General features: G+C 46.4%; 1 protein-coding gene and 1 pseudogene across 1 annotated transcript in view; both read right to left on the reverse strand.

Moving 5' to 3' along the window:
* The window catches only part of Hlcs (holocarboxylase synthetase), a 135,497-nt gene that overhangs the window by 81,657 nt on the left and 26,676 nt on the right, over window positions 1-27,164 (reverse strand). The window contains exon 5 of the mRNA XM_090349223.1: window positions 15,821-16,092. Coding sequence (XP_090205349.1) covers window positions 15,821-16,092 — 272 coding nt within the window. The remainder of the gene's footprint in view (window positions 1-15,820; window positions 16,093-27,164) is intronic.
* LOC150069693 (non-histone chromosomal protein HMG-14 pseudogene) lies at window positions 9,444-12,333 on the reverse strand (annotated as a pseudogene).

Consider the following 27,164-nt stretch of genomic DNA (forward strand, 5'->3'; position numbering starts at 1 on the left):
AGCAAAGCATTTGTTGGAGGTAAGATAGCATTAGGGACTAAGAATTAAGGTTGTGAGACACATCTACCACTGCTTCTATCACTTAACCAATTTGTATGTGTAGATTTGTGCAGTACTAGAGTGTGAACTCAGGGCCTCATGCTGTCACTCCGCTTTTTCTGATGGAAGCTGGCACCCTACCACCTGAGCCACAGCTACAGTTCTAGTCTTTTGCTGGTTACATGCAGGTTAGAACAGGCTCACAAACTGCCCAGGCTGGCTTCAAACTGTGATGCTCAGATCTCAGCCTCCTGAGTTGCTAGGATTGTAGGAGTGAACTACCAGCACCAGGCCCCACTTAGTCTCTGCATGACTCTCATTAAATCTCCTTAGATGACAGCTCCCACCTCTCGAGCCATAGTTTTTGTTTTTTTTCTTTTTTTTTTATTGTAATTAGTAAAAGGGTTACATGATATTTGCCAGATAGAAGGTGCATTAATTCACATACATTGATACCCTTTCACATGTCTTGGTACCCATTTCCCTCCCCCCCCACATACCCCTCACCCGTCTTGGTTTTCCCCCCTTCCCTATCAAATTTCAAATATCCAAATACAAATAAATTCAATATATCAGATAACAAAGTGAGATACTATAACAATATGAGATAACCAAGGGACAGCAAAGGAGATGAGAGACAAAATAGTACATTAAGGACAACAATCATTCATTATATGGTCGAGCCATAGTTTTTGATAAAGACTGCAGGAGGGAGGATTGGGGGGGATGTAAGCACTGCATTTAACAGAGTGCTGGCCATACAGCTGTTGCTGCATTCCCAAGAACTGAATTGCTAAGGCTGGACATTTCTGTGGAGAAGAGCCAACATGGAGACTGCTTTCTTTCCTATATATTAAACCTATAAGCAAACATCTTAACCACTGTTGAGGCTAGTTTTCTTTTTTCTTTTTTTTTGGGGGGGGGCCATTCCTGGGTCTTTGAACCTGGGGCCTGGGCAGTGTCCCTGAGCTTCTTTTGTTCAAAGCCAATGCTCTACCACTTGAGCCACAGTGTCACTTTGAGCTTTCTCTGTTGTACTTAAGAATCAAACTCAGGCTTCATGTATTCTAGGCAAGCACTGTATCACTAAGCCACAGCCCTAGCCCACGGCTAGATTTTTTCATGGTCAGATTTCCATTTTGTTATAGGATGGGTTTACAAGGAGCCATTCTGGGAGACAAGGTGACAAAGCTGGGCTGTCTTAATGCACTCAATGAATATTTATTAAGTGACCTGCGGTGGCCTCTGTCTTAATCAGATGTTGTCTATGTGAGGAGAAGTCAGTAGATACGGAATCCTCCACTGAATTCAAACAGTGACAGTACTGTGCTGGGTACCAGCAGTGGGACGGCATGGCGGGCTCTTCCCAGGAGGCCTCGGAAGGCCTTGACCAGCGGGAGACACATTTTACACAAAGGGAAGCAGGTCAACAGAATGGAAGAAGGGAAGGTAACAGGCCAAAAGGTGCAAGGGCATTTCTGAACACTGAGCTTCTGATCAACAGCTTCCAAGCTTCAACCTAGGTCTGTAGCATCTTTCATGGATGCCACTGAAGGTTCAAAGAGAAACTATATTTTGTGTTAGTCTAGAAAAGAGAAAGTACGACTGTTATTTGAAGAGTAGGAAAGAAACTGAAAATGAGTAGAAAGGTTTCAAAGAGAAAAGCCCAAGCTTAGGGAACCCTCTGACTCAAAGTACACCACTGTACCAAGTGTGAGACACCCCAACACACACACATGCTGATCCCGGGCAGATTCTACCAGCTCTGTGCCAGGGAAACCCCAAAATCTCAAGTCCTAACCCAGACCTCATCAGTACAGCTGCACACCAACCATGCGCCCTACTTCCACTCTCCCTCTCTGCCCTCCAGAACTTTCCACGGGGCTCTGCAGGCTGAGGGGTGTCTTCCAGAGCAGTGAGTCCCATCCCCTTCTGGGATGGGAAGCGATTCCACATAGGTTTTTCTTCTCACATGTCTCTTAACAACCACTGAGACATCTGAACACGCAGAGAATCATGCCCACACGCCCACAGGTACAACCCAACCACGGTGGTCACCTGGCTTAATGGGGGCTCTCCCTGGTTCCCTAAGAGAGCCACAGCTTTTCATTCCGCACTACCAGGTGGCAGATATGGTGACCCTCGCCACCGAAGACACACAGCATGTCCTCCTCGAATTGGACAGCATCTGCAGTGGCAGGAAGAACCCAATCCCTGATGCCTTCCGTTCTTTTGGGAACAGGGTAGGGAATAAAAGTGAGTAATCTAGCCAATGGGTCAACTAATCATTAAGATAAAATAACTGGGGGCCAGGAGTTTGGCCTAGTGGTAGAGTGCTTGCCTAGCATGCACGAAGACCTGGGTTCGATTCCTCGGTACCACATACATAGCAAAAAGCCAGAAGTGGTGCTGTGGTTCAAGTGGTAGAACTCTAGCCTTGAGAAAATCCAGGGACAGTGCTCTGGCCCTGAGCTCAAGCCCAGGACTGGCAAAAAAAAAAAAGATAAAATAACTGCCTTTAACCAAGACATGTGAAAGGGTATCAATGTATGAATTAATGCACCTTCTATCTAGCAAATATCATGTAACCCTTCTATTAATTACAATAAAAAAATATAGGAAAAAAAGAAAAAATAACTGCCTCCAGGTAAACAGGAGAGTTTGGAAGGAGCTTGAGCAGCTTCTTATTCTACGGTCTTGACACCCAAACCCTAATGGATCAACCACCACTCCGCGAAGGCTCCTAGTCTCCTGTACTGTGAGGTCCATAACACTGCTTCCTTTGAACCAAAGTTCTGTTGCTTTTGCCAGGCACCAGTGGCTCATGCCTGTAATATGAACTACTTAGGAGGCCGAGAGCTGAGGAATGTGGTTCAAGGCCAATCTTGGCAGAAAGGCCCATGGGATTTTTGTCTCCAATTAACCACCAAAAAAAGCCAGGAGTGGAGCTTTGGTTCAAGTGGTAGTATACTAGTTTTGGCTGAAAAGCTCAGGGATGGAGCCCAGGCCTAGAGTTCAAGCCTCAGTGCTGGTGCACATCCATGTACACACACACACACGTCCTACATAATCACAAAGCAGTCAGAGAGGTGGATGTGGAAAAGGAGGCTTAATTGGCAAAAAGGAAAGTATCTGATTCATTACCAACGTATTTTTACAGAATGAGTGTTTGGTTTGTTTGGTTTTCCTTTTACATATTTACAGAGTTTTACTACAACACATACATTAATCAAAGAGCTCAGCCTCTCTTCCTCCGTACCACACATACAGGTGAGTGGTCAGACATAGACAATGGCAAACACTGGATTCTAAGATTATCTAAGAAGTTCCAGCTATGGCTCAAGTGGCAGAGTGCTAGCTTTGAGCAACAAGTCCAAGGACAGTTTCCAGGCCCTGAATCAAAGCCCCAGGACTGGCAAAAAAAAAGTTTCAGAATAGAGATGCATGTTAACTCGTACACCAGCTTTTGCAAATGCAAAATACCTTACTGCATTAGACATTTGCCGAGACAGAGCCTCAAACTTAATTTCTGCATTTTCCAAGTAGGTGGCTCTCAGCAGTCTCCTGTCTCATTGGAAGTGGCAATGCCATTGACTATCTGCTCGGGCCCAGATCTGAGCCTCACCTTGCTTCTTTCCCAGGACCTCCTCCATCTGAGTGCCACTGCCACATGAGGCCAGGGCTTCATATGGAATTCATCCTAGCCCAGTAACACTTTCAGTTGTCTTATAGGACTCACTCTGGCCACACCAATGGACTTGTGATTATCCACTAACTCTGTGTAGACTCCACACTCCCAGTCATCAGCGCTGGCCCAGGGCTAAACCACACCAGCTCACTGACCTGCTCCTTAAGGCAAGCTTGAACTCCAAGAATGTACAGGCACCTGGCAGAATCTCTTTGCTATCCCTAAGCCTTGCTTTTGTAACTTTCCTGCTGTTTCACTGCTTGTTTAAGATGCAACTGTAGGACCTGATAAAATGAGTATCAAATACACCCTATTGTCAAGCAGAGTAACATATATCTGAGGTGATAAAAGAGATTCAAGAGAATGAAGCAAGGCTGAGCCCATGGATTTCTGACTGGCCAGAAAGTTTGGGGTCTCAGGCTGATGAGAGTCATGTCACAGAGTACTGAGGGTCTGTAACTATACCCCAACCGTCAGCTGAAGAGCTGGCTCTTTAGAACGATGTGTTCCTGTGTTATAGGCAGAGAGAATTTAATGAGAATTAAATATGCTCTGCACATTTAAAGGTAAGTACAAACTAGACTAAAAAAAAACACATTTTAGAGACAAGAGTACAGCAATGAGTTCTTATGTCTCTAATATGATAAAGAAAACAGTCAAAGTCTTCAACAGAAACTCAGCACAGAAAAATACCTGCCACCTGAAGAGACCACACCTGTGGAGCTGGGGGAGGGGTCAAGGTCAAAAAAGAAAGCAGAATTACAAGTGCCAGATTCATAAAGTATTAGCTAGAGACTGAGAGCTTGGTAGCTATTTCATGATAAGCCCCTCTTCCCAGAGACTCCTGAGGGCCTCACCTGCCCTCTCCTCACTGGTTCTAAAGCCTAGCACAGAGTCCCACACACAGCTGGTCCTATCACCAAGTCCTACTTGCAGCTAGTCCTAGAAGTCCAGTACACAGTTGGTCCACTCAGAGTCTGGTATGCAACTGGACCTAGCACAGAGTCCCCTCCCGCAGCTGGTCCCAGACAAATGATGTGCACACAGCTGGTCCCAGCACAGAGTCCCGCATGTAGCTGGTCCCAGTAGAGCTTCTGCATGTAGCTGGTCCCAGATGTGCATACAGCTAGTACTCAAAAGATAACTACTGCCAAATTCATTATTCAAGTAAGGAATCAGAGGCGGGAAAGGCCTGGGTTCCACCCAGGGTACAAGGACTCCATCACAAAGACCTGCCAAGATACTCTATCCTAAGCAGCGTATAGCAACCCAAGACAATTGTGCGATTCTGTATCATGTGTGCAATCCCCTGCTACCCTACAGTACTACCCCATGCGTCTCAGGGGGTCTCATTCCCTTAAGAGGCTAAGGCTGCCACCACCAAAACCATGCGGAAGACAGAAATGGGTCTGGAGACACGGGAGCCCCTGCCTCGGCTGGATAGCCTGACTCCCCTGAAAGAGCTGGAGTAGGCCGTGCTCACTGCATTTCTGGTTCCTGTCATTGAAAGAATGTGCTGCCATCACTTCCTCTTCCTCACTCCCCAAGTTAGGAGTTATGGTAAGGGGAGGCAAAGCACTGGGGAGATGATAAGGGGAGCCCTCAGAACCAAATTAGTGTCCTAATAAAAGGGATGGCAACTGGGAGCGAATGAGGGGACAGAAGAAACCGTATGAAAGAAACCGTATGACCCGACTCATATAACTGTAATCCCTCTGTATGTCACTTCTATATGGACAATGAAATCAATCAATTTAAAAGAGAGAGAGAGAGAGAATAAAAGGGATGCTAAAGACAACTCACCCACTTTTCACCATCTAAGCTACTAGAACACAGCTGTCTGTAACCCACACCAAGATCCTCACTAAGACCCGGCGATACTGATACTCTGATCTCAAAGTTCCAGCCTCCAGGAACAGACCTCTGCTATCAGCCAAATCACAGATGATACTTCATTAGAGTAGGGTAAACTGAGACATCACTATTTTGCCAGCAACCCAGAAGGTCCAGTGCTGATAATGAAATTGTCAACCCCACAGCACATACTGTAGCCATGAAATGGTAAGAATAACAAAAAGTTTATTTTACCTTTAAAAATAAGTTATGAAATAAAAAAGTGTCTTAGAACACTAAAAGCTAATGTGATGGTAACCCCTAAGACATAACAGGCCAGGGAATGATTCGACTCAGGAGCCCGGCATGTGACAGGTTAACTTATTCAGGTGTTGAATTGGAACAACCAAATAAAATTAACAGAGAACATGCCAGAATAACTTCAGTCATGACCGCTGCCAACGTCAAGGGCTGGAAGTATATGCCAAACTGTAATTTAGAAGTAAACATGGAAATAGGGGGAAAAACCCTCCAATCATTTTCACTTTTAAAGTACTAAATTGTCCAAAAAAAAAAAAAAAAACCTCACACTAATTATTCCAAAGCAATCAACTTCTTAAAAAATCCTTTCTTTCACAATTACACTAATACACCATTAATTTGGGACACTTACCAACCTATTTCTTCTCTGCTCATTACCTGTGTGCACATTAAGAGTACAATACAGGCATTAATATGTAAAACATCAACAAAACCATCTGGAAAGCTAATGAATAATCAAGGGATTTCAAATTAAACTACAGAATTTTCCCTTAGAATCTTTAGGACAACATTGTCAAGTCCAATCTATTCACTCGGCCTCCAGAATCAATTTTTCAAACTTTATGACAGCTCTAATCGCTTCCACCTGTGTCTCAAGCCTGACTCTTGCCTGGCATGCTACCAGCCAGGGTGGAAATGTAGACAAAGACCCCTATTAGGATCCGGCTGTTTCTCTACTGGGAGGTCACTCAGCCATTAAATTAGTTCCAGCCCAATTTCAGTCCTCTCAGCTCGGACTCCAGGGGAGGAGGGTGTGGAATGGAGTGAGCTCACAAAGCAAATCAGTCAGGAGGAAAGGGCAGAGAGGTTCAGGTCTGGTGAGATAGGCAGGCATAAGGGGTCACCCCAAACTTTGGAATCGAAATACTCATGCCTCAATGATGGTGCCCATTCTTCACAAGGCAATTCTCCCCAGGAGTCCTGTGGAAAGGCTGTCTTGTGAGATTGTTTCCTTCCTGCTGTTTGTTGAGTTTCACTGACGGCCTGAACAGCGTTTTCCCCACTCACAGGAGGTGGATCCACAAAACTCTCCTTGCCCTCGAAGGCTGGAGGTCACCTTGAGAAGGCAAGGCCAGCTGATGGGACATCTCTGGGTCACAGTGAAGGAGCCAGGAAAGCATGTCATGTTCAGTGCTCCTGACCTCATGGCTGGGGGACAGCGAGGCTCAGAAGGGGTACTGCCAAGGTTACGGGACCAGTTGTGGTAAAAGCCTTGATTCCAATATTTTCCTGCTAGACTGTAGACTTCCCACTCAGATATCAGAAACAGCACCCAATCAACACAACCACACAAAAACTGCCTCTCTCCTTGCATGGCATTATCTGTTATGCCGACTTCCAAACCACAAATGCAATATCTAACCTTAGCAACTACCATGTGACCAGGATGTACAGAAAATGTGTCAAAGATAAGAGTTAGACCTGGTCCATTGAGTCTTTCCAGTTCCTGACATGGCATCTGGCTGATCTATGCCTGAAAAATCAAGGAATTAGTTTTCAGGCGTTGATGCCTCTGGCCTACAATCCTAACTACTCAGAAGGCTGAGGATCTCGTCAAGGCCATCCCAGGCGGGAAAGTCAGTGAGGCTCTTATCCCTAATTAACAACCAGAAAACTGGAAGTGGATTTTGGCTCACAGTGATAAGAATGCTAGCCTTCAGAAGAAAAGCTCAGACAAGTGCCCAGGTCCTGAGTTCAAGTCCCATGAACAACAACCACAAACTTTACTTGAGCAAATCCAAACAAAAAAACCACCACGCCTTGACCAGCCTAATCAACCTACACAAGTATGCAAAAGATATTAAGTGTCCATCTGACTCTCAAAACACTAGCTTCACATATAAGTCATCTCAACAGCTGACAGAGCCTTGGCATAAGTCAATCATGTAAGATACTATAACTCAAATAGAAGCCAGTTCCAAGAATAACAATGACTCAGTTCTCCCACGATGTTATGCTCCATGGCCTGGCCCCATGCTGTCCTCTCAGCAGAGGGTCCATCATCACCATCACAGGAGAAAATAGAATGTGCCAGAATTCTACACACACCAAGCTAGAGGGGGCACCTAGCAATGCTTCCTTCAGCAATGAGGAGGGTTTGCAGTGGCCCATCCTCACCCTGCCTGGACACCACCACCATTCAGCTGCAGAAGACTCCAGGGTTGCAGCTGTAGGACGTGACCTTGAACATAGGCAAGTTCACTGGCAAAGGCACATAGCACTGAAGGCATGCCCTTGAGATACTGTCCAACCAGCTGAGTTAAATGGACATGGGGAAACCAACCTGGAAAGAAAGCACAGAAAGAAAAATAAAGGCCTCTTGAACCAAGCAGGAAGATACACTAGGGGAAATTAGTGGAATTGGTGATACAGAATGAAATTATCTTATCTAACCCAAGGAACTGAGTGGCACAGCCCAATCAGATTACTATAGGAGCATTGCTCCCTGGCCTGGTCTTATGTTTTGCTTCTGGAGGAGGCAGCCACAGGCCTTTGATGGCTGTGAGTTAGTCCCAGCAAGCAGCTAACAAATTTCCCTTGGCTACTCCATGTCCTGAATCATTACCCTAGATCCCAAGATCACAGAGTGGGGATAGAGACACCAATGGCAGTGGCTGAAGGCTGGGAAAGGAGCTCTTGTCTCACCAGGGGTCAAGTGAAAGCTTTCAACATCTACTGCAATAGACACCACAGTCAAAGATGCAAATAAAAGGTTTGCCAAATGCCAGAGTATTTGTCAGAGAAAAACTTCCAAATCCTCTCAGAGTTACAATAATAGAAGGTGCTGCTATCAACCTTACATCAGCAGTCTATCAGAACTAAGGCTGCATGTTGAATAACGAAGCATCTTCACCTTTGACTGTGACCTGTGAAGGCAGCAGTGATGACTGTGTAGACACTGGCTTCCAGGTTTTTAGCTCCCTTTCTCAGCAGTCTCAAAAATGACAGCACATTCCCCTACCCTCCTGTGTCTACTTCGGCTTCTCCTTGGCAACGGAAGTGTGGTCTCAAGTTGGATTCATCTGCGACCCAAGCATGTTTCTTAACCTTTGTAGAGAGAGACCAGGTCAGATGATTAGGTCATGGTCACAGGACAGAAACCTAACATAAGAGCCATGTGTGCCTTCTGAGAAAAGTGTGTGACCAGACAAGGTAACTGCCCTTGTTACTCTGTATTCCAGTTCAGTGAGCCATGTGTTAAATGTATATTCCGGCTTACTGGGGTCCTTGGCACTTATTTTTTTTTCCTTTTCATGATTGAGATTTTATTGGTTGTGTCAAGGACCAGTACACAGACATTTCCACTTGTACACAATTCTTGGCACACGTACCAAACATCCAAACCCATGAACTGTTTTGACAAGTATTCCAGTGACATTCCAGCTTCAGACCTGGAAGCAAGCTTAAGAGGAAACGAAGTACCCATATTCCAAATGTTGGTCTGGTAGTTCTATAACCTCCACGCCACAACATCAGTGTGTGCACGACACACCCCCATTTCTCCATTGTTCATAGCACATCAACAACTGGGAAAACTGGACTACCACGAGCGGAGGTGTGACAGAGCACACACAGTTCTCACAGACAGGATCAAGGAGTGGTGTCCTTTAGGAAAACAGTTCTACGAGTAAACAACACGGGACTAGAATTTCAAATATTCAAGACATCAAATGCTCAACTGCAACTCCAAAATTGCCATTTACTACGTTTTGTATTACAGGATAGAAAACTAACCCCCCACCTATGGAATGTTATGTTAGGACGGCCGAGGCCTCCCAGAATTCAATTAGCCCACTGTTTTCTGGTTGTACCAAAAAATAAACAACCAGCAAATGATTTCACTTCTTAAAAAAAAATCATTTACACTTAAAAAATGGGATGAGGTGGGATTCCCTCCTTTTTAAAAATGTTTCTAGAGCTACTAAAAAACTCGCATTTACAAAATAGCTGATAAAAATATTCCTCTGGATTGTACAAGACGGGAGACAGGGACCACCAGTAAGACATGTTGTATGGTTAGTCAGACTTGGCTTCCTTCTCTTCTGCTTCATCAGAGACTGCACTCTCCTCATTCTTTGTCTCCCCGTTCTCTGCAGGCAAATCTTCTTTTGTCTCCTGGCTGGTCACCTCAGCCTGTCTGCCCTTTGCTCCCCTTTTTCCTTTTGTTTGTACTTTCTTGTCCAAAGATTTATCCTTTCCTGCGGGCTTCTTGGGCTTGGGTTCCGCCTTGGCAGGAGCGGGCTTCGCCGACAGCCGGGCCGACCTCCTCTTGGGCTCCTCCTTCGCTGCACCTTCAGCCAAGCTGACCTTCCTCTGGTCCTTGGCACTTATGAGCCAACACACAGTCCCATGTCTAAGCCACTTTTATCTTGAGGTATGTGTCTCATCCAGCTGAATGGGATCCTAACTGACAGGCACTTAGCCCTACAGACAGATACCTGAATAGGTCCTGCTAAGTCAAATCTTGTGTACACCACCAGAAACATGACCTGAAAGACGAAGGGCAGAAAAGGGAAGGGACCTCACCAGCTCCTGTATCGGAGCACCTGATCAGGTCCTGGCCTTCCAGGTGCCGGCAGCAGATGAGGGATCTATTAGAAGCTGTAATATGGGCCAGGAGCGTGTTCTAGTGGGAGAGGGCTAGCTTTGAGAAAGCCCAAGGATAGTGCCCAGGCCCTGAGTTCAAGCCATAGAACTGGAAAGGAGGAGGAGGAGGAGGAGGAGGAGGAGGAGGAGGAGGAGGAGGAAGAGGAGGAGGAGGAGGAGGAGGAGGAGGAGGAGGAGGAGGAGGAGGAGGAGGAGAGGAGGAGGAAGACGAGGAGGAGGAAGACGAGGAGGAGGAGGAAAAAGAAGCAACAGCAGCAGCTGTGATACTGCAAGAAATAGCTCTGAAAAACCAAAACACTAGTTTGTATCAGTCTTCTTACACTCTAAAATGCAATCTAAGAAGTGATTGCCAGGCCTACTGGCAGACGGTTGCCTAGCATGCATGAAGACCAGGGTCCAATTCCTCAGTACCACATACCCACATACACAGAAAAAGCTGGAAGTGGTGCCGTGGGTGAAGTGGTAGCGTGCTAGCCTTGGGGAAAGCCCAAGGACAGTGCTCAGGCCCTGAGTTCAAACCCCACTACTGGTTAAAAAAAAAGTGATTGCCAACTAGAAGTTTTCAGTCTCAGAAAAGTGATAAAGAACATTTATTTGGTAAGAAAGAAAGGAGTTCTCAATTGGTAAAAGGCAGTCTAGATTAGAGTCCTGCAATTCTAGTGGGGGTAGGGTGGGGTTATCACCGAGAATCCAGGAGCCTGAGCTGGAGCAGTGGTTCAGACCTGGTCTTTTACCCAAACCCATCAAGGAGCTGCCACTTAATAGGGAGAGAAGCTCTAAGAGCCAAGTTTGGGATAGAAATCAGTCTAAAGTGATCACCAATGGTCATTCACATGAAGCCAATCAGAAGCAACCAAGAAGAAGCCCAGTAAAGTTTGACAGGCATATTGTCACAGAACCCTAAGGCCAGCCTATTAAAACAATACCGTACCCCCATTTCTGTCCTCTCCCCTGTCTCTCTTAAATGGGGTACTTGGAAAAGCCTCCCAGGAGCAAGGCCAAGGCCCCGAGGACAGCAGACACCAGGAGGCAGTGAATCGATACTAGCCACTTTAGGTTGCCTGCGTGTTGGTTGATTCAAGGCAGAGCATTCGGTGTGTTTGTTGTTTTATTTTTGAGGGACTAGGAATAGATGCGGGGATCTTGCACGTGTTTACCACGTGCTCCACCATGAGCTCCACCGAAGCTTCAGTGCCCCTGCAGAAACACAGACTGTTCCGTGCCAATGAGCCACACCAAGCCTGAAAAAGAAGGCTGGACCTCTCCACATCTCGACTCCGACTGAGTGGAAGCAGGTGACAGGATGCAGAGGTTGCTGCCAGGCGATTATACAGGGACTCCTCACAATGACCTTGGCGGTCCTGACTGAAAACAGAACTCCCAGGCTTAAGAGCGAAGAGTGTGGCCTAGTGGTGGAGTGCTTGCTTGGCATGCACAAAGGCCCAGGTTCAAGTCCTTGGTACCACATACACCTAAAAGGCGAGAAATGGTGCCGTGGCTCAAATGATAAGAGCGCTAGCCATGAGAAACCTCAAGGACAATGTGCAGGCCCTGAGTTCAAGCCCTGGGACTGGCCAAAAAATAAAAAAAAGGAAGAAGAACAACAACAACAACTCCCAGGCTTAAAGCAATGCGCAGACCAAGGCAGGGAGCTTAAACATGGGGGGAAAAACTACTTTAAGGATTTTATAATAAATATAAAGTTTTTTCTACTCCAACCCATCAGGAAAAGCTGATGAAGTCCCCCAACAGCCATACATACACAAAGAGCATGTCATGTCATTTCAGTGCACCATCTTGAAATTCTTCTTGCCGTGGCTACATGTGGTATGGAGCCCATCCATTGTAACTCTCAGATGCTAGGCCTGTTTCCCCTGCAGGAAATCCAGGCGCTGCTGGGACAGGCGCCTTAGCTCGGTAAGGGTGGCTGGAAGGCACTACATGACCGCGTAGAAGATTCATCCACCATGCCTGGAAGGCACATCTCGGCGCGTCTAGGAGCCAGTATGTCCTACACAGTGACACACAGCACACAGTCTGTTCCCCTAAGGCTGCCCAGGAACGTCAAATATATTATCAGTGGTAGAAATCACTTTCGATGCACTCCTGGCACATATCTGTCTGTGTATTTCATTATCTCACAGACCCTCTGTGGATAATTTGGGACACCCAGGGAACCTGTTCACAGGCCTCCTAAGACAGCTGCAACCCCCCCTCCCCAGGACTGCTGACAAGGTTTGCTGACTCCATAAGTTACAGTGAGTAACTTGGCCTTGGAGGACTGGGAGGAAGCCATGTGAGCAGGAGTAAAGGGTTGTGTTGCCAACAAGAACTCAGAGCCTGCAAGGAGCAAGCCAAGCGACTAATAATAATCAATCGGGGGCTGATGTCTCCCACCGAAAACCCCAGCTGATTCAGGAGGACTGCAGTTTGAAGCCAGCCGGGGCATAAAGGTCCATGGGACTCATATCTCCAATTACCCATCAGAAAACCGGAAGTGATGCTGTGGCACAAAGTGGTAGAGTGCTAACCTTGAGAGAAAAAGCTCAGGGACAGCACCCAGACCCTGAATTCAAGTCCCACTGGTCAAAAAAGTAGTAGTAGCAATCGTAATCATCCTTCTTCTCCTCCTCCTCTTCCTCCTCCTCATCCTCATCATCATCATAGCCATTTTACTACTATCATCATCATCATCATCATCATCATCATCATCATCACCATCATCATCAAAGCCATTTTACTATCTGTGTTCTTCCAGAGACCAGAAAAGCAGAGAGAGACTACTACACTTCCTAGGAGAAGTGAAAATACATATTTTTCTCATCTGTAAAAAGAAAAACTCTTATAATCTTAAAAATATTACAACTTTGATGGTAAGCCCAGATACCAGCCTTTAGTTCTGTTACACACTTTTACACATCCACAGTTTGTTAAAAGAAAAAGAAGTGGCCAGGCACTGTGGCTCACGCCCATAATCCCAGCTATTCAGGAGGCTGAGATCTGAGGATCAAGGTTCAAAGCCAGCCCAGGCACTAAAGACTAAGAGATTTTTATCTCCAATTAACCTTTAGAAAACAGGAGGTGATGCTGTGGCTCAGGGGTAGGGCTGTAGCCTTGAGTTGAAGAACTCAGGGACAACATCTAGGCCCAGAGTTCAAGCCCCCAAAAAAAGAAAAAAGAAAGAAAAAGAAGTGCAAGCTGAGCACAGGTCGCTCACACCTATAATTCTTGCAACTCAGCAGATGGAGATTATAAGAATCACAATCTGAAGCCAGTTTGGGCAGAAAAATTTGAGAAACACTTATCGCCTATTAATTAGCAAAAACTGTAATGGTGTGGCTTTAGTGGTAGATGCCAGCGGGGAGAGAAAACTGTTCAAGGCAATGAGAGCACAGCACTCACGTTTTTGTTTTTATATGTTTTGTTGGCACCACATGCAGAACTCTGGCACCATGACTCCACAGCTGCCCTCTGGGCAAACCGGTTGCTCTCTTGGCCATATATGTCCACAGTCCAGGCCCGGTGGCCATACTTCCAATGATTCAAGATCATCCAGCATCCCAAACGCTCTTCACTGTTACTCTCCCAAACACTAAAAACAGAGGGCGAGTGTGCACATTCTTGCTAGCTGAACTTTATCTCTTAAAATCTTTTGTTAAACACTGTACAGGATCTTTTATATTTAGCAAATGTAATTGTCCAGAGTACCACAATAATACCCAGCTGCGAGAATGAATTTGTCCCTCTGCTAGGGAGTGGTGCATGGGCAGGGGAAGTGTGAGGGAAGGATTACAGAAATCTAAAAGTAGGTGCCTTTGACAACACGAATTAACACAATGAGCTGACCTGTTTCTTAACATGTGGCGGGCCTCTGCTTCTTCTCCTGTGTACTCTACTCACACTTAAAACTGCCGTTTCACTGACTTTGAATGTGAGAATCGAGAAGAAGCTCATGACCTCATCATTTTATATCAACACATTACTAAGGCAAGAACTATTGCATCCTGTCTAGTCATGCAGTCCCCAGGGTAACACCCAGAAACTGTGCCCTTGCTATATCAGGGCTCTCTGAGCCCTTTAGCTCTTCTCATACTGAGCAAGATGTTTCTCTTATTTCTTCCCTTACGAGCCAACTTTTAAAATGAAAACAGGAATTAATACTGACAAGTTAGAGACAATTAGAAAAATTCCTTTTATCTGCCTTTCATGCTTTAACCTTTAATCAAAGTCCACCAAACAGAATGAATAAAGAGGAAAATCTGCAATAAAAGTAAATTTCAAACACTCCAATGTGATTACAGAGTGCTTGAAAAATGTACTGGACAGAAACACGCCAGAAGACTTTTCCAAAACTTCAAGTTATTCAAAGCTTCAAGTTATTTCAAATTTAACCCAGCTTACATGTCACTTACGTTCACTCTTCTAATTCCCACACACACAAAAAAAACCTTATATTAAATATTCAACACTGATTATAACGACATAAAAGAGAACTGAGAACCCGAGTGACAATGCCACCTGTTAAACATATTTTTCTTAGTGTTGCTTTTTTTTTTTCCTAAGGACATTCTGGAAGGCCTGATTAAAAGAAGCAAGCCAGCCAGGCGCCAGTGACTCACGCCTATAATCCTAACTGCTCACAAGACTGAGATCTGGAGGGCTATGGTTCGAAGCTGGCCCAGGCAGACATATCTCAGAGATTCATCACTAATTAACCACCAAAAACCAAGAAGTGAGGCATGGCTCAAGTGGTACGGTGCCAGCTTTAAGCAAAGAAGTTAAAGGACAGTACCTTGGCCCTGATTAGCGCGCGCACACACACACACACACACACACACACACACACACACACACACACACACACACACACACACACTTCAAGCTCGGGGGTGGTGGCTCACAACTGTAATCCTAGCTACTCAGGAGGCTAAGATCTGAGGATCTCAGTTCAAAGCCAACCCAGGCACAAAAGACTGTGAGACTCTTATCTCCAATTAACCACCCGAAAACTAGAAGTGGCGCTAGAAGTAGTGCTATGGCTCAAGACAGAGTGGCAGAATTAAGCTGAAGAGCTCAGGGACAGAGCCCAGGCCCAGAGTGCAAGCCCCACAACCGACCAAAAAAAAAAAAAGGAAGCCACAAATACCTCCTGTTCACATTGGCCTCTGACCAAAGATCTTCCTTAACTCCTCCTCTTCCCAAGATGAGGTACGTGTGCCTAGCTAACAGTCTACTAAGACAGGCTATGCAGGACTCCTTCGTCCTCTCCAGCCACTGATCAGAGAACACAATTCACACAAGGAGACAGCGAGGCAGCCAGTAGAGACTCACCCATCCAGAAGAGTCATGGTGGTGGGGGTCACTTCAGCAAACAGAATTACTTTTCCCAGTTGCTTGGTCTGCAAGTTTTGTCGATAGATCTCTAAGTTGAAATGGTTTGAGGAGAAGTCTTCTGTGTCGGTAACCACAGGTATGGAAGATGGGGTGACTTCTACTTCAGATGCACACGAGGACACAAATCTAAGGGAGAGCTTACTGGACTTGATTACTCCTTCCTGATCCACATGCACCTCCAGCCACCGCATAAGCGGATCTCGGATTTCCTGTGTCATAAAAAGAAGAGCGAGGTTGGAATCTGGCTTTTCAGAAGATCACAGCATGCCACTGGGGCAACGTAAGTGCTTCCCAACTCCTGACCAATAAAAGCCATATTAACATGTTCGAGACATCTAAGCTAGTATACCACATGACAATAAATACACCTGCTGTTATGGTTTGAACATTAGCCCCCAGAATTCATGTGTTAAACATCTAATCCCCAAATGCATCTGTTTTTTTTTATTGTAATTAGTAAAAGGGTTACATGATATTTGCCAGATAGAAGGTGCATTAATTCACATACATTGATACCCTTTCACATGTCTTGGTACCCGTTTCCCTCCCCCCCACCCCCCCAATGCATCTGTTGATGGTATTCAGAGGTCATGGGCCCTGTATTCATGAATGGATTAATAATCCATTGATACATTAATGGGTTACTTATCACACAAGGAAGTTCTGCTATACAAGCCAGTGTGGCCATCTCTCCTGGGCCAGGACATGCCTGGGCTGTCTCTGGTCTCTGTGGGGAGTTCCTATTAGCAAGAAGGTCTTCACTAAACTAGAAGCAGCCCAACCATGGACTTCCCTGTCTCCAGAGCCATGAGAAATTCATTTTTGTCTTATACATTCGTCAGTCTCAAGTATACAGATACAGCAGCAAGAAACAAACTAAGACCCTGTGTGCTGGCAGTAAAAAAACAAACTTCAAAAACCATACAAGTGCATTGATATACATCATATCCCAATTATTTCTTAGATATTCTCTCTAGCACTAGAGAAGTAGATAACTTAATAAGCAACTCTCTAACCCTTGGTGAGTGATTAAACAAAAAACAAAACACATCTTTTTTATCTTTACAGTTTTGAAGGAAATTCATTATCCTATGTGTGAAATAAGCAAACCAACAAAATCTTCAATGGAAATGACAGAAAACGAAGCACTGAGGGAAACCAGAGTCCAAGCTTCTACCTCCAGAAGACCCGGGCTTCCTCCTGCAAAGGGAGGTTCAACAAAGGGACACAGGAGTTTCCACACCAAAACTCAGCTTTGTCACAGGCATTGGTAGCTCCTTGCTACTCAGGAGGCTGAGCTATAAAGACCATGGTTCAAAGCCAGCTCGGCAGTAAAGTCTGTGACTCTAATTTCCACTAGGTTACAAATAAAAAAAAATCTAGTAGTGGAGCTGTGGCTTAAGTAGTACAGTGCTAGCCTTGAGCAAAAGAAACTCAGAGTTGGGCTAGCCTTGAGTAAAAAGTTGGGTGTGGTGGCTCACGCCTGTAATCCTAGCTACTCAGGAGGCTGAGATCTGAGGATTGCAGTTCAAAGCCAACCCAGGCACTAAAGTTGATGAGACTATCTCCAATTAACTACCAGAGAACTGGAAGTGGCGCTGTGACTCAAGGGGTAGGGCGGTAGCCGTGAGCTAAAGAGCTTAGGGGCAGCAGCCCAGCTCAGAGTTCAAGTCCCATGACTAACAAAAAAAAAAAAAGAAAGAAAGAAAGAAAAAGAGAGGGGGGAGGGAGAGAGGGAGAGAGAGAGAAGAAATGAAATTCAGGGACAGAGTCCAGGTCCTAAGTTCAAGTCTCAGTACTAGCACAATAACAACCCCCTCACAGCTGTAGAAGGCATCCAGAGCTGCTTTCTATCTGTCCTGAATACAAGCTGAAGAAGGGGAAGACACGCAGAACACAGAAGAGACACCGCTCACCCCAGATCCCAGATACAAGGCTCTCTTATTCAATCCCAAAACAACAAGGGACTTGCATCTTGAAGGACCTCCCTCCCCACCCCATCACGTCCCTAGAGGCCTCAGACACCTTCTTCCAGAGTGGCTCAGGAAGAACTGGGGGCTCAGGGGTGTGACCCTCCCACCAGGCTGACAACCAAACAGATCCAAGATCTCAGGGCATCACTCAGGTGATGCCAGAGGGTGTCACCTCTGTCAAAGAAAAAACATGTCCCACCTCATCTGATACTAGCTTTCCATGTGACCAGAAATAACTTCAAAAGTAAAACAGCCAAATTAGTCACTTGACCTTTAAAACTCACTCCCAGTTTGCAGAGAGGAGAGAGAAGAAAAAGTGAATCAAAAGAAATCTCACTAGTGAGGCATAGTACAGAGAAGGGAGCAGAATCTTCAACAGTGATGGAATAACAGGGAAGGAGAGTGGGTAACTGTCTCCATGAAAAGGGACTCCACAGACATAAGCCAGATGTGCTGGCACCCCTATCCCAGCTACCCTGGAGGTAGAGGCAGGAGGATGAGTTAAAAGCCAGCCAGGAGCAAGTTAGGGAAACAAAACATACTAGCAAAGGTGCTGGGTGCCCTGGTTGGGTGGTAGAACACAGTCTAACGAGCATGCGGCTCTGGTGTCAGCCCTAGGACTGAACTCCGAGACACAACGAAGCACAATGAAGGACTCTTTACTAGATTTTGACTGGAATAAAACAGCTACAGAAGATGCTTGGGGGCAAGCAGTATCACAAAAAGAGCCGCTGTCCACTTCAACAGGCGTATGTGTATATGAAATTAGAAATGTGTGTATGTAGTGACAGTTATAACTTATAGGGATCAGGGAAGCAAAGACAAATGTTAATCGTTGTGAAGCACGACAATAATGGTATTTGGGGTATTTGTTTTTACTAACCTCTCTGTTCTTCTACATGTCTGAGAATGAGCATAAGTAAAAATTTAAAAATGAAGAAATAAATGAGCTAGGGCAGGGGAGGGCCACCAGGAGTTTGGCCTAGTGGTAAAATGCTTGCCTAGCATGCATCAAGACCCAGGTTCCACTCCTCGGTACCACATACGTAGAAAAAAGCCAGAAGTGGTGCTGAGGCTCAAGTGGTAGAGCTCTAGCCTTGAGAAAGTCCAAGGACAGTGCTCAGGCCCTGAGCTCAAGCCCAGGACTGGCAAAAAAAAAAAAAAGTAAAATGGGAGAAAGCCCTCACGCAGCTGGACACAGTGCTCAGGCCTATAATCCTAGCTACTCAGGAGGCTGAGATCTGGGGATCACTGTTCAAAGACAGAACAGGCACTAAAGTCCGTGAGAGTCTTATCTCCAATTAACCACCAGAAAACCGAAAGTGGTGCTGAGGCTCGGGGGTAGGGCGGTAGCCTTGAGCTGAAGAGCTCAGGGACAACACCCAGGCCCAGAGTTCAAGCCTCATGACTGACCCCCCCCCCCCCCCGAAAAAAAACTGCTCCTCACACACCACGTCCTTGTAAGGTAGTGATAACAGACCTACGAGGCTCAGCGCTGTTGTAGAGATGCTTGAATTAGAAGAAGCTTCTCTCCTCCCATCACTACGGCAGCTGCAAAAAGATGTTAATGGGACATGTTCACTAACACAGGCTCCCTCACTACAAACCCAGGTTTCAGCAGGAAAGAAATGGCAGATTGACAGAAGTGCAACAAAAGTCTCTACAAAACTGGGCACAGTTAAGAGAACTAAAGAACAAACCGGGCAAGGTGGCTCCTAGCTACTCAGGAGGCTGAGATCTGAGGATCGCGGTCCAGCCTGGCACTAATATCTCCAAATAACCACAGGAAGTGGCACTGGGGCTCCGGCGATACAGCAGCAGCCTTGAGCTGAAGAGTTCAGAGATAATGCCCAGGCCCAGATTCAAGCCCCATGACCCACAATGTGGGGGAGGAGAGGGAGGGAGAGAAATTAAATAGCAGAAAATGGGGGGGTTGGACTAGCCACAGGACAGATGGAGCTGGGGGTGCCCCTAACAGGCCATGAGCAGAGCGGGAGAGGAGAGATATCTCATGGGACAGCCTAGTAATAGGCCAACCAGCTAAAGGTGGAGCCCAAGACCAGCCAACAGTACAAGCTAAACTGAGAGGGGTCAACACACCTGCCCACCTACCTGCCTGGAGAGAACCCCAGCTACTAGGAGCTGCAGGCAGGGGTGGGGGGGAGAGATGGTAGGGATCATTGGCCACATGGTTCCATCTCCCATACTAGCCGTGGGGCACAACTCTGACTGCTTCCCTGCCACCACCTGGGTTTTCACTCATGAAACTCACCAGTCCCTCAGTAGTGCCTATCCCAGCCCTGGAACTTGTGTTGGTCATTTCCAGCCTCCACCAAGGTCTCACACACAGTAGGTGCTCAATAAATGCCTATGAAATTGTCTTCCTTTTATTATGTAAAGCCAGGCTCAGCCCACTGAAAGACTGGGGGATTTATTGCATTTTTTTGTTACCTGCCAACTAGTGAAGACCACAAAAGGCTTTTGCGGGAACAGTAAAGGGAGGAATGAGTAAGACACTGCTAACAAGGCTGTTTTATAGGTCTCACACCTCCTCAGGGCCAAGTAGGCTCATTTCAGAAGGGAGATCTACGTTTGCAAGCTGGCTACAGAGGGCTCTAGGACAAAGGGCGCCGAGTGTGAGGGCTCTGGGAAACTGCACTCCTACACTCCCGGGCATGGCTTCCACTTTCCGAGAGATCTCTAGGGCTTTCCTTAAGCATGCCCACGGAAAATGCCCACTGTTTGTCTTAGTCCAACACGACCTGGCTTCAAACAGAACAGGGAATCAGCAAGTAAACAGCCAAGAAAGCTGAGCCCAGAGTGCTGGTGGGAAAAGCCTGCCTGGCTTGCCTGAAGGTCGCCTGGTGGTCACCATGCACACAGAGGGACTGTCAACACTTCCTGTCCTTCGAACGCTCGTCTATTAGGACCTTAAATCCCTCCCTGTGGCAGTGCTGGGAAGCATGGCCTGGCAGGGGTCTCTGGCACTGGTGAGTCCTCCTCTAGAAAATGAATCAGTTACCACAATGGTGGCCGGTCAGAAAACAAGTCCATGCTCGTGCTTGGCTCTTCTGAACGTTCCAGTTTATGTTTTCCGTTTCTGCAGGCAGCTGAAGCAGATATGACTGCCAGATGTCCCCATCCTCCAGAACCAGAAGCCAAGATCTTCATTGTAAGTTACCCCAGGCTCAACTTGTTTGCCACAGCAACAAAAAAACGGGCTACTGAACCACCTTCTCCTCCCAGTTCTTAGTGTGTCCTTGGGCCCTGCTGCCTCCATCAGGCTCACAGGACTCCTCTGGAGCGAGCAGTGGTCCTGAGGAACAGGACATGAACATGCGTGCAAGCAGGCGGACAGCTCTGACACCAGCCAGCTGCATGGAGCAGCATTTCTGCTGGGTTGTTTCTTCGTTTTAAGTTTTATTTTTACCTTGTTTTGGTTTGTGGAAACGAGATCTCACTATGTAGGCCAGGCTGGCCTTAAAATCATGATCTTCCTGTCTCCGCATTTGCAGTAGCTAGGATTACAGACAGGTACTTCCATACCTAGCTTCATGCTCCTCCTCCTCCTCTTGTCAGTCATGGGGTCTGACTGACCTCTGGGCCTGGGCGCTGTCCCTGGGCTGTACCACTTGAGCCACAGCACCACTTCCAGGTTTCTTCTCACCACAACTAAGCTTCACGAGGTAACCTCTAGTCACCAATGCTTACTTTTCAGCTGAGATTATAACCACATATTTAGGACTGCAGTGTTACAATGTACACATCACCGGAAGAGAAGAGTCCTCGGAGATAGCTGAGCACTTTCTCATCCAGGCCGTCATTTCAGTGAGTACCCTTGTTCACACGGCTGCCTCTAGATCTCTGGGAAATTCTGAATCTATGGAACAGGATTAGGGGGGCTAGTGGAGAGAGGAAAGTGGGGCCAAATACAGCCTAAAGGGAGATAGAAAGGCAAGATCCAGAGGACTGGGTCTAAGATGTCTCTCTCTCTTCCAAAACTGCACTTGTGGACAGGAAGGGAAGCTCACTGACCAGTTTGTACATAGGAACGCTTAAGTAACAGATAAACCCTTCCAGCTTTGTCCCAAAACCCTGTCCCACCAGTTTTCCTCATGGACACCCACAGCCAACTCACTACAACATTCTCCAAGTAACTATGAACTCCATGTCCCACCGAAATGAAGAGAATAAAGGATCACAGAGCTCGGAGAGCAGGCAGCTGCCATCCCTGGCTGGGTGGGCCTGTCCCTGAGGCCTGTGAGCCTCTAGTGGGCTCTGGACAGAGAGAGCTCTCACTGTGCAGAGGAGGGACGAGCCCCATCACTTGCTCAAACACAATGCTCAGTGAGACATACTAGACAGGGATAAGTTAGCAACCTACTATCCCTGCCTGCATATGGTTTTGTATTAGTGTGTAGTAATTTATACAAATAACACAGCAACATGTGTATAGTATGTAAACTTTAAAAAAAAAAAAAGCAAAGCACCAGTGGCTCATGCCTCTAATCCTAGCTACTCAGGAAGCTGAGATTTGAGGATAGAGTTTTAAAGCCAGCCTGGGCAGGAAAGTCTGCGAGACTCTTCACTAGACTACCAAAAAAAAAAAAAAGCCAGAAGCAGAGCTTTGGCTTAAATGGTACAGGGCTAGCCTTGAGTAAAAGAAGCTCAGGGTCAGTGCCCAGGCCCTGGATAATTCTGATAGAAGTGACCAGATCAAAGACTCCAAAGCACACTATGAGGCTAAGAAACTCAAAGAAGAACCTTAAACCCCAATCCAGACATGACCATCCGTGGAATTCTCCTAGGCTGGATAGAAGGGTGAATGGGAGAGGGGGGAGAACCTCTCTGTCCTACCATTAAATAAATTAACTACTTATCCTCAAAGCCACTGTCTCAAAGACTTCCATGTTCTACAGTTGAAGACCGTGGGAACATCTTACTGTTCTAAGATTTTTCCATATATGCACGCTACCAAAGCTGGTTCGTGTAAGATAGAAACTTACTCTCCGCACAGGACAGAAGCACTACAAACCAATGGGCTACTGGTTTCACCTCACACGAACAAAACAAAACAAACACACTCAGGTCAGATGGGAACTGGACCTCTCTGACAACCCCTAGAAGTGCTGATGCCAGCACCTCACTCCACATCCTGGAAATGGCTCCTGAGAAGCTCTGTGCTTTGTGTTACTCAGAGGCAGTGACACACGAATCATCCTTTCAAAACAAAACAAAAGGCCCTCTTTATCAGGAAATGGAGCAAAACATTAACCAGCTGAAAGCTACATGGGGTTTACATGTATTAGCCTTTCACTTTTTCTCTAATTTTAATTTTTGTGTGTGCCTGTACCGGGATTTGAATTCAGGGTCTGGCCACTATCCCTTGGCTTTTTCTGTTCAAGGCTGGAGCCATTATACTTGAGCCACAGCTCTACTCCCAGCTTTTGGCAGTCTAACTGGTGATGAAAGTCTCACCGATTTTCCTGCCAGGGCTGGCTTTGGACTGTGATTCCCAGATCTCAGCCTCTTCAGTAGCTGGGATTACAGGTAATTTTAATATTTTTCAATTTAAAAATATGAGTATAAGGAACAGATCAGTTCCAGAAGCTCCACATCCCCAACCAGCTCTGCCATTAGCTGCATAATCCTGTTCTGCGCTTAATCCTGCAGCTGTCAAAGAGGGCAGCCTTCATAGGAGACCAAAACACCACAGGGAAGAATGCTTGTGGGTATTCTGAAAGGAAGCTGACTCTTGGCCGGATCAGACGTGCTCTCCCCACCACTCAACCATGCTGTCTATGTGTCCAGAGGGGTGGGTGCTGGGTTACAAAGGGTAGGCATAGCTGCCCCATTTTAGAGTGACAGCCTTCACCCTGGGCATCCACAGGGTAGGCCCAGCCACAGCTGCCCACTCCTATCCAAAAGTGCACCTACCATCCGGGAGTTTGGCCTAGTGGTAGAGTGCTCACCTAGCATGCACGAAGACCCGGTTTCAATTCCTCAGTACCACACACAGAAAAGGCTAGAAATGGTGCTGTGGCTCAAGTGGTAGAGCTCTAGCCTTGAGAAAGCCCAAGGACAGCGCTCAGGCCTTGAGTTCAAGCTCCAGGACTGGCAAAAATATAATAATAATACTTTTTTTTAAGTGCACATACCCACAGCCACAACTATGTTAGCGACATTCTGTCACCTTAGTCCGGGTGCCCATTCCCAGTCACATGCTATCTCTAATGTCCAGATGCAGGGGTCCCCAGCCCTGATTATGTTCCCCAATACAGCATGTTTTCCTGGGGATAAGCCAGCTATAGGATGTTTGGCCCTGGCTATAGAATGTATTGTCTCGGCTATGTGCCAGATACAGGATGCTTTCCTGGCATAAGCCAATATAGACGATTTGGCCCTGGCCGGCTGGTATCTCCAAGGTTGTACTGCAACTTCAGAGATTTCCTGCTCCCAGCCCCTTGTCTGGTCTCCAGCACCCAGCACCCTATAATTACTTCCTCTGCCTGACAGTACTTCGATCCTTCTCTATCCCTCGGAGATCAGCCTGTCTGCCCTGGCCATTAAATCTTGCTTTCTTCTACGTGACTTGTGTCCATGTGGTTTTCTGTGATGGTGCTTACACCAAGGCCAGGGGGGTGAGAACACACACACACACACAGTGAATTTCACCACCAGCCTGAATCTGAGGCAGTCCAAACACAGGCTGCCCATTCCCCAGGACAAACCCTAGAGCTTTTCATGAAGCGTTCAGTCTATGTGAGACCAGGCATTATTAACAGTTTACTGGCACCAAATGAAAAACACACAAGCCCTAATCTTCGCTCTTGAATTCTGTCCAGGTTCTACGTAATCTCTGGCTGCAAGAGCCAGAGCCACAGCAAGCTTGGTGACTGCAGGCGGTGTTGTGAGACTTGAGTTTTGAAGCCAGGATTGGTAGCTTAACAAAATTTACTGGTTATAGAAAAAGCAAACTAGCCTCAGGAGAGGTGAGCTCACCTCTCCATCCTGACAGCAGCCCCTGGTGGCCAGTTCAGTACAAAACATGTTGGCACTTGCTCTGAAAGGCTCTGACCTTGTCTTCGTAGTAATGAAAGTCAAGCACACAGACTGGTCATTCTAGGTAATGGCTGGGGGTGTGGCGAGAGAAGCAGAAAAATCCAAACAAAGGTGTGCCTGAAGCCCTCAAAGTCGTCCAACCATTAGATGATATGGCTCTGGAATTATTGTTTTTTTTGTCCTGTCCAAAGTAGAAAAAGAGCTGACAATGGAGCTCAGTGGCAGAGCACTTGCCTATCACTTATAAGGCCTCCAGCACCATAGATAAAGAAATAGACTCAGGAGGCTGAGATCTGAGGATCGTGGTTCAAAGCCAGTCCAGACACTAAAGTCCATGAGACTTTTATCTCCAATTAACCATAGAAAACAGGAAGTGGTGCTGTGGCGCAACGCGTAAAACTATAGCATTGAGCTGAAGAGCTCAGGGACAATGCCCAGGCCCAGAGTTCAAGCCCCACAACCCACAAAAAAAAAAGAAAAAAGAAAGAAAGAAAAAGCAAAAGGAAAGAAATAGATAAGGGAGGTGAGAAGAGGAGGAGGGAGGGAAAGAAGGAAGGAGAGAAAGAAAAGAGAGAAAAAGAGGGGAAAGGAAGGATAGTGGGGAGAGATATCAGAATTATTTTTTAAAGGTTCAAGTCCTGAGACAGACACTACTTAGGCTGAACATAAATAACTTAATTCCTTACTTTTGTGGAGCTCCTGTAAAGAACATGGATTCCCACACAACATCAAGTGATATGGACAGCTGCCTGCAGACAGCCCCACTCTGTATGCTAGTGCCTACATGTCAAGTGCCGCAATGTAAGGAACTGTTTTTTCTGGCAGAAACTTCTAGAAGATGATGTTACCATTACGCAGTGTGTGTGTTCACATCTACATGTATTTGGGTGTGTATATATATATATATATATACATATAGATGTATATTGCATATATGTACACCTACACACACACACACACACACACACACACTCAGAGGGCTGTGAAGCCCAGTGCCACAGTCGCACCATCTTACTAACTATAAATCCAGGAATGACCAGAGGCCTGCGGCTGGATCAAAGACAGATCACAGGAAGGAGAAGGAGGCGTCAGCCTCACGCTGACTCCTTTATCAGAAAGGTGTGCTCAGTCCTCAGCCCTGAGAGAGGAATCTGGAAACAATCTGCTGGGCAGCTGCCTCATCAACAAACTGTTTATTGTAAGAAAGTGGCTGGGTCAAAGGCTACCCATGAACCACACAGAAGACATATAGAGCACACATCAATACCGCCCTGCCCAGGAAAGCCAGGCCTTAGCAGAGGGGGAAAGGAGCTAAGAAAGGAAGGGCAAAGCCTGAACAAAACCTGCACTCAGAACCCAGCATAACCCATTCGCTCTTTTCATAATGGACTTTAACTATATGGGAAAAATATTGCCTTCAAAAGAGATAAAGAAACCATCTTTCCCAAGTTGGGACGCTGGTGGCTCATGCCTGTAATCCTAGCTAATGAGGAGGCTGAGATCTAAGGCTCAAGGTTCAAAGCCAGCCTGGCAGGAACATCTGTGAGACTCTTATCTCCAATTAACTACCAGAAAACTGGAAGTGGCACTGTGGTTCAAGTGGTAGAGCACTAGTCTCAAGCAAAAAGAGCTCAAGAAAATCACCCAGGTCCTGAGTTCAAGCCGCACAACCACCACCAACTACAGCAAGAAACAGACTTCCCAGAGCCATATCTCTATGTCTCCCCAGACGTCACAAGGAGTCACCTCCCTCGTTCACGCCCTGGGCTCAGCCTGGGGGGGGACCAGCCGTGCGATACAGTCTGTCTCTGAACACATCTGTGGAGAACCCGGAAGGTGGCCATAGGGACAGCAATGGTCTTGTGAATGTTTTAGAGGCACATATTGAAATATTCACTCGAGAGCGTGGATTTGGTCCTAAATTACACAGCATGAGGGGAGGGTACCAGAGATAGGTAATTGTGAAATGGGGTATGTTTACCATTTACTGCTGTATATGTGAAATGTTTCTATAACATGTTTTCCTTGACTTGTGTTCATAGTTCAACAGCTGCTTCAAAAGAAGGAAAAATGTTTTCTTAAATTTAAGCGAAGTACTAACCTACCAACATAAATATATTCACTCCCCAGGAGCGCAGGCGCAGACACGCACCACAGAGCTACCAGGGGTCCCGCCTGACTGGCTTCTGAGCAATCACTGAGACAGAGCTGTTTTTAGTCTGAGTCAAAGCTGGGGAAACAGGGGT

This window comes from Megascapheus bottae, chromosome 1 (genome assembly GCF_031878675.1).
Source record: "Megascapheus bottae isolate mThoBot1 chromosome 1, mThoBot2.hap1, whole genome shotgun sequence".
NCBI lineage: Eukaryota > Metazoa > Chordata > Mammalia > Rodentia > Geomyidae > Megascapheus > Megascapheus bottae.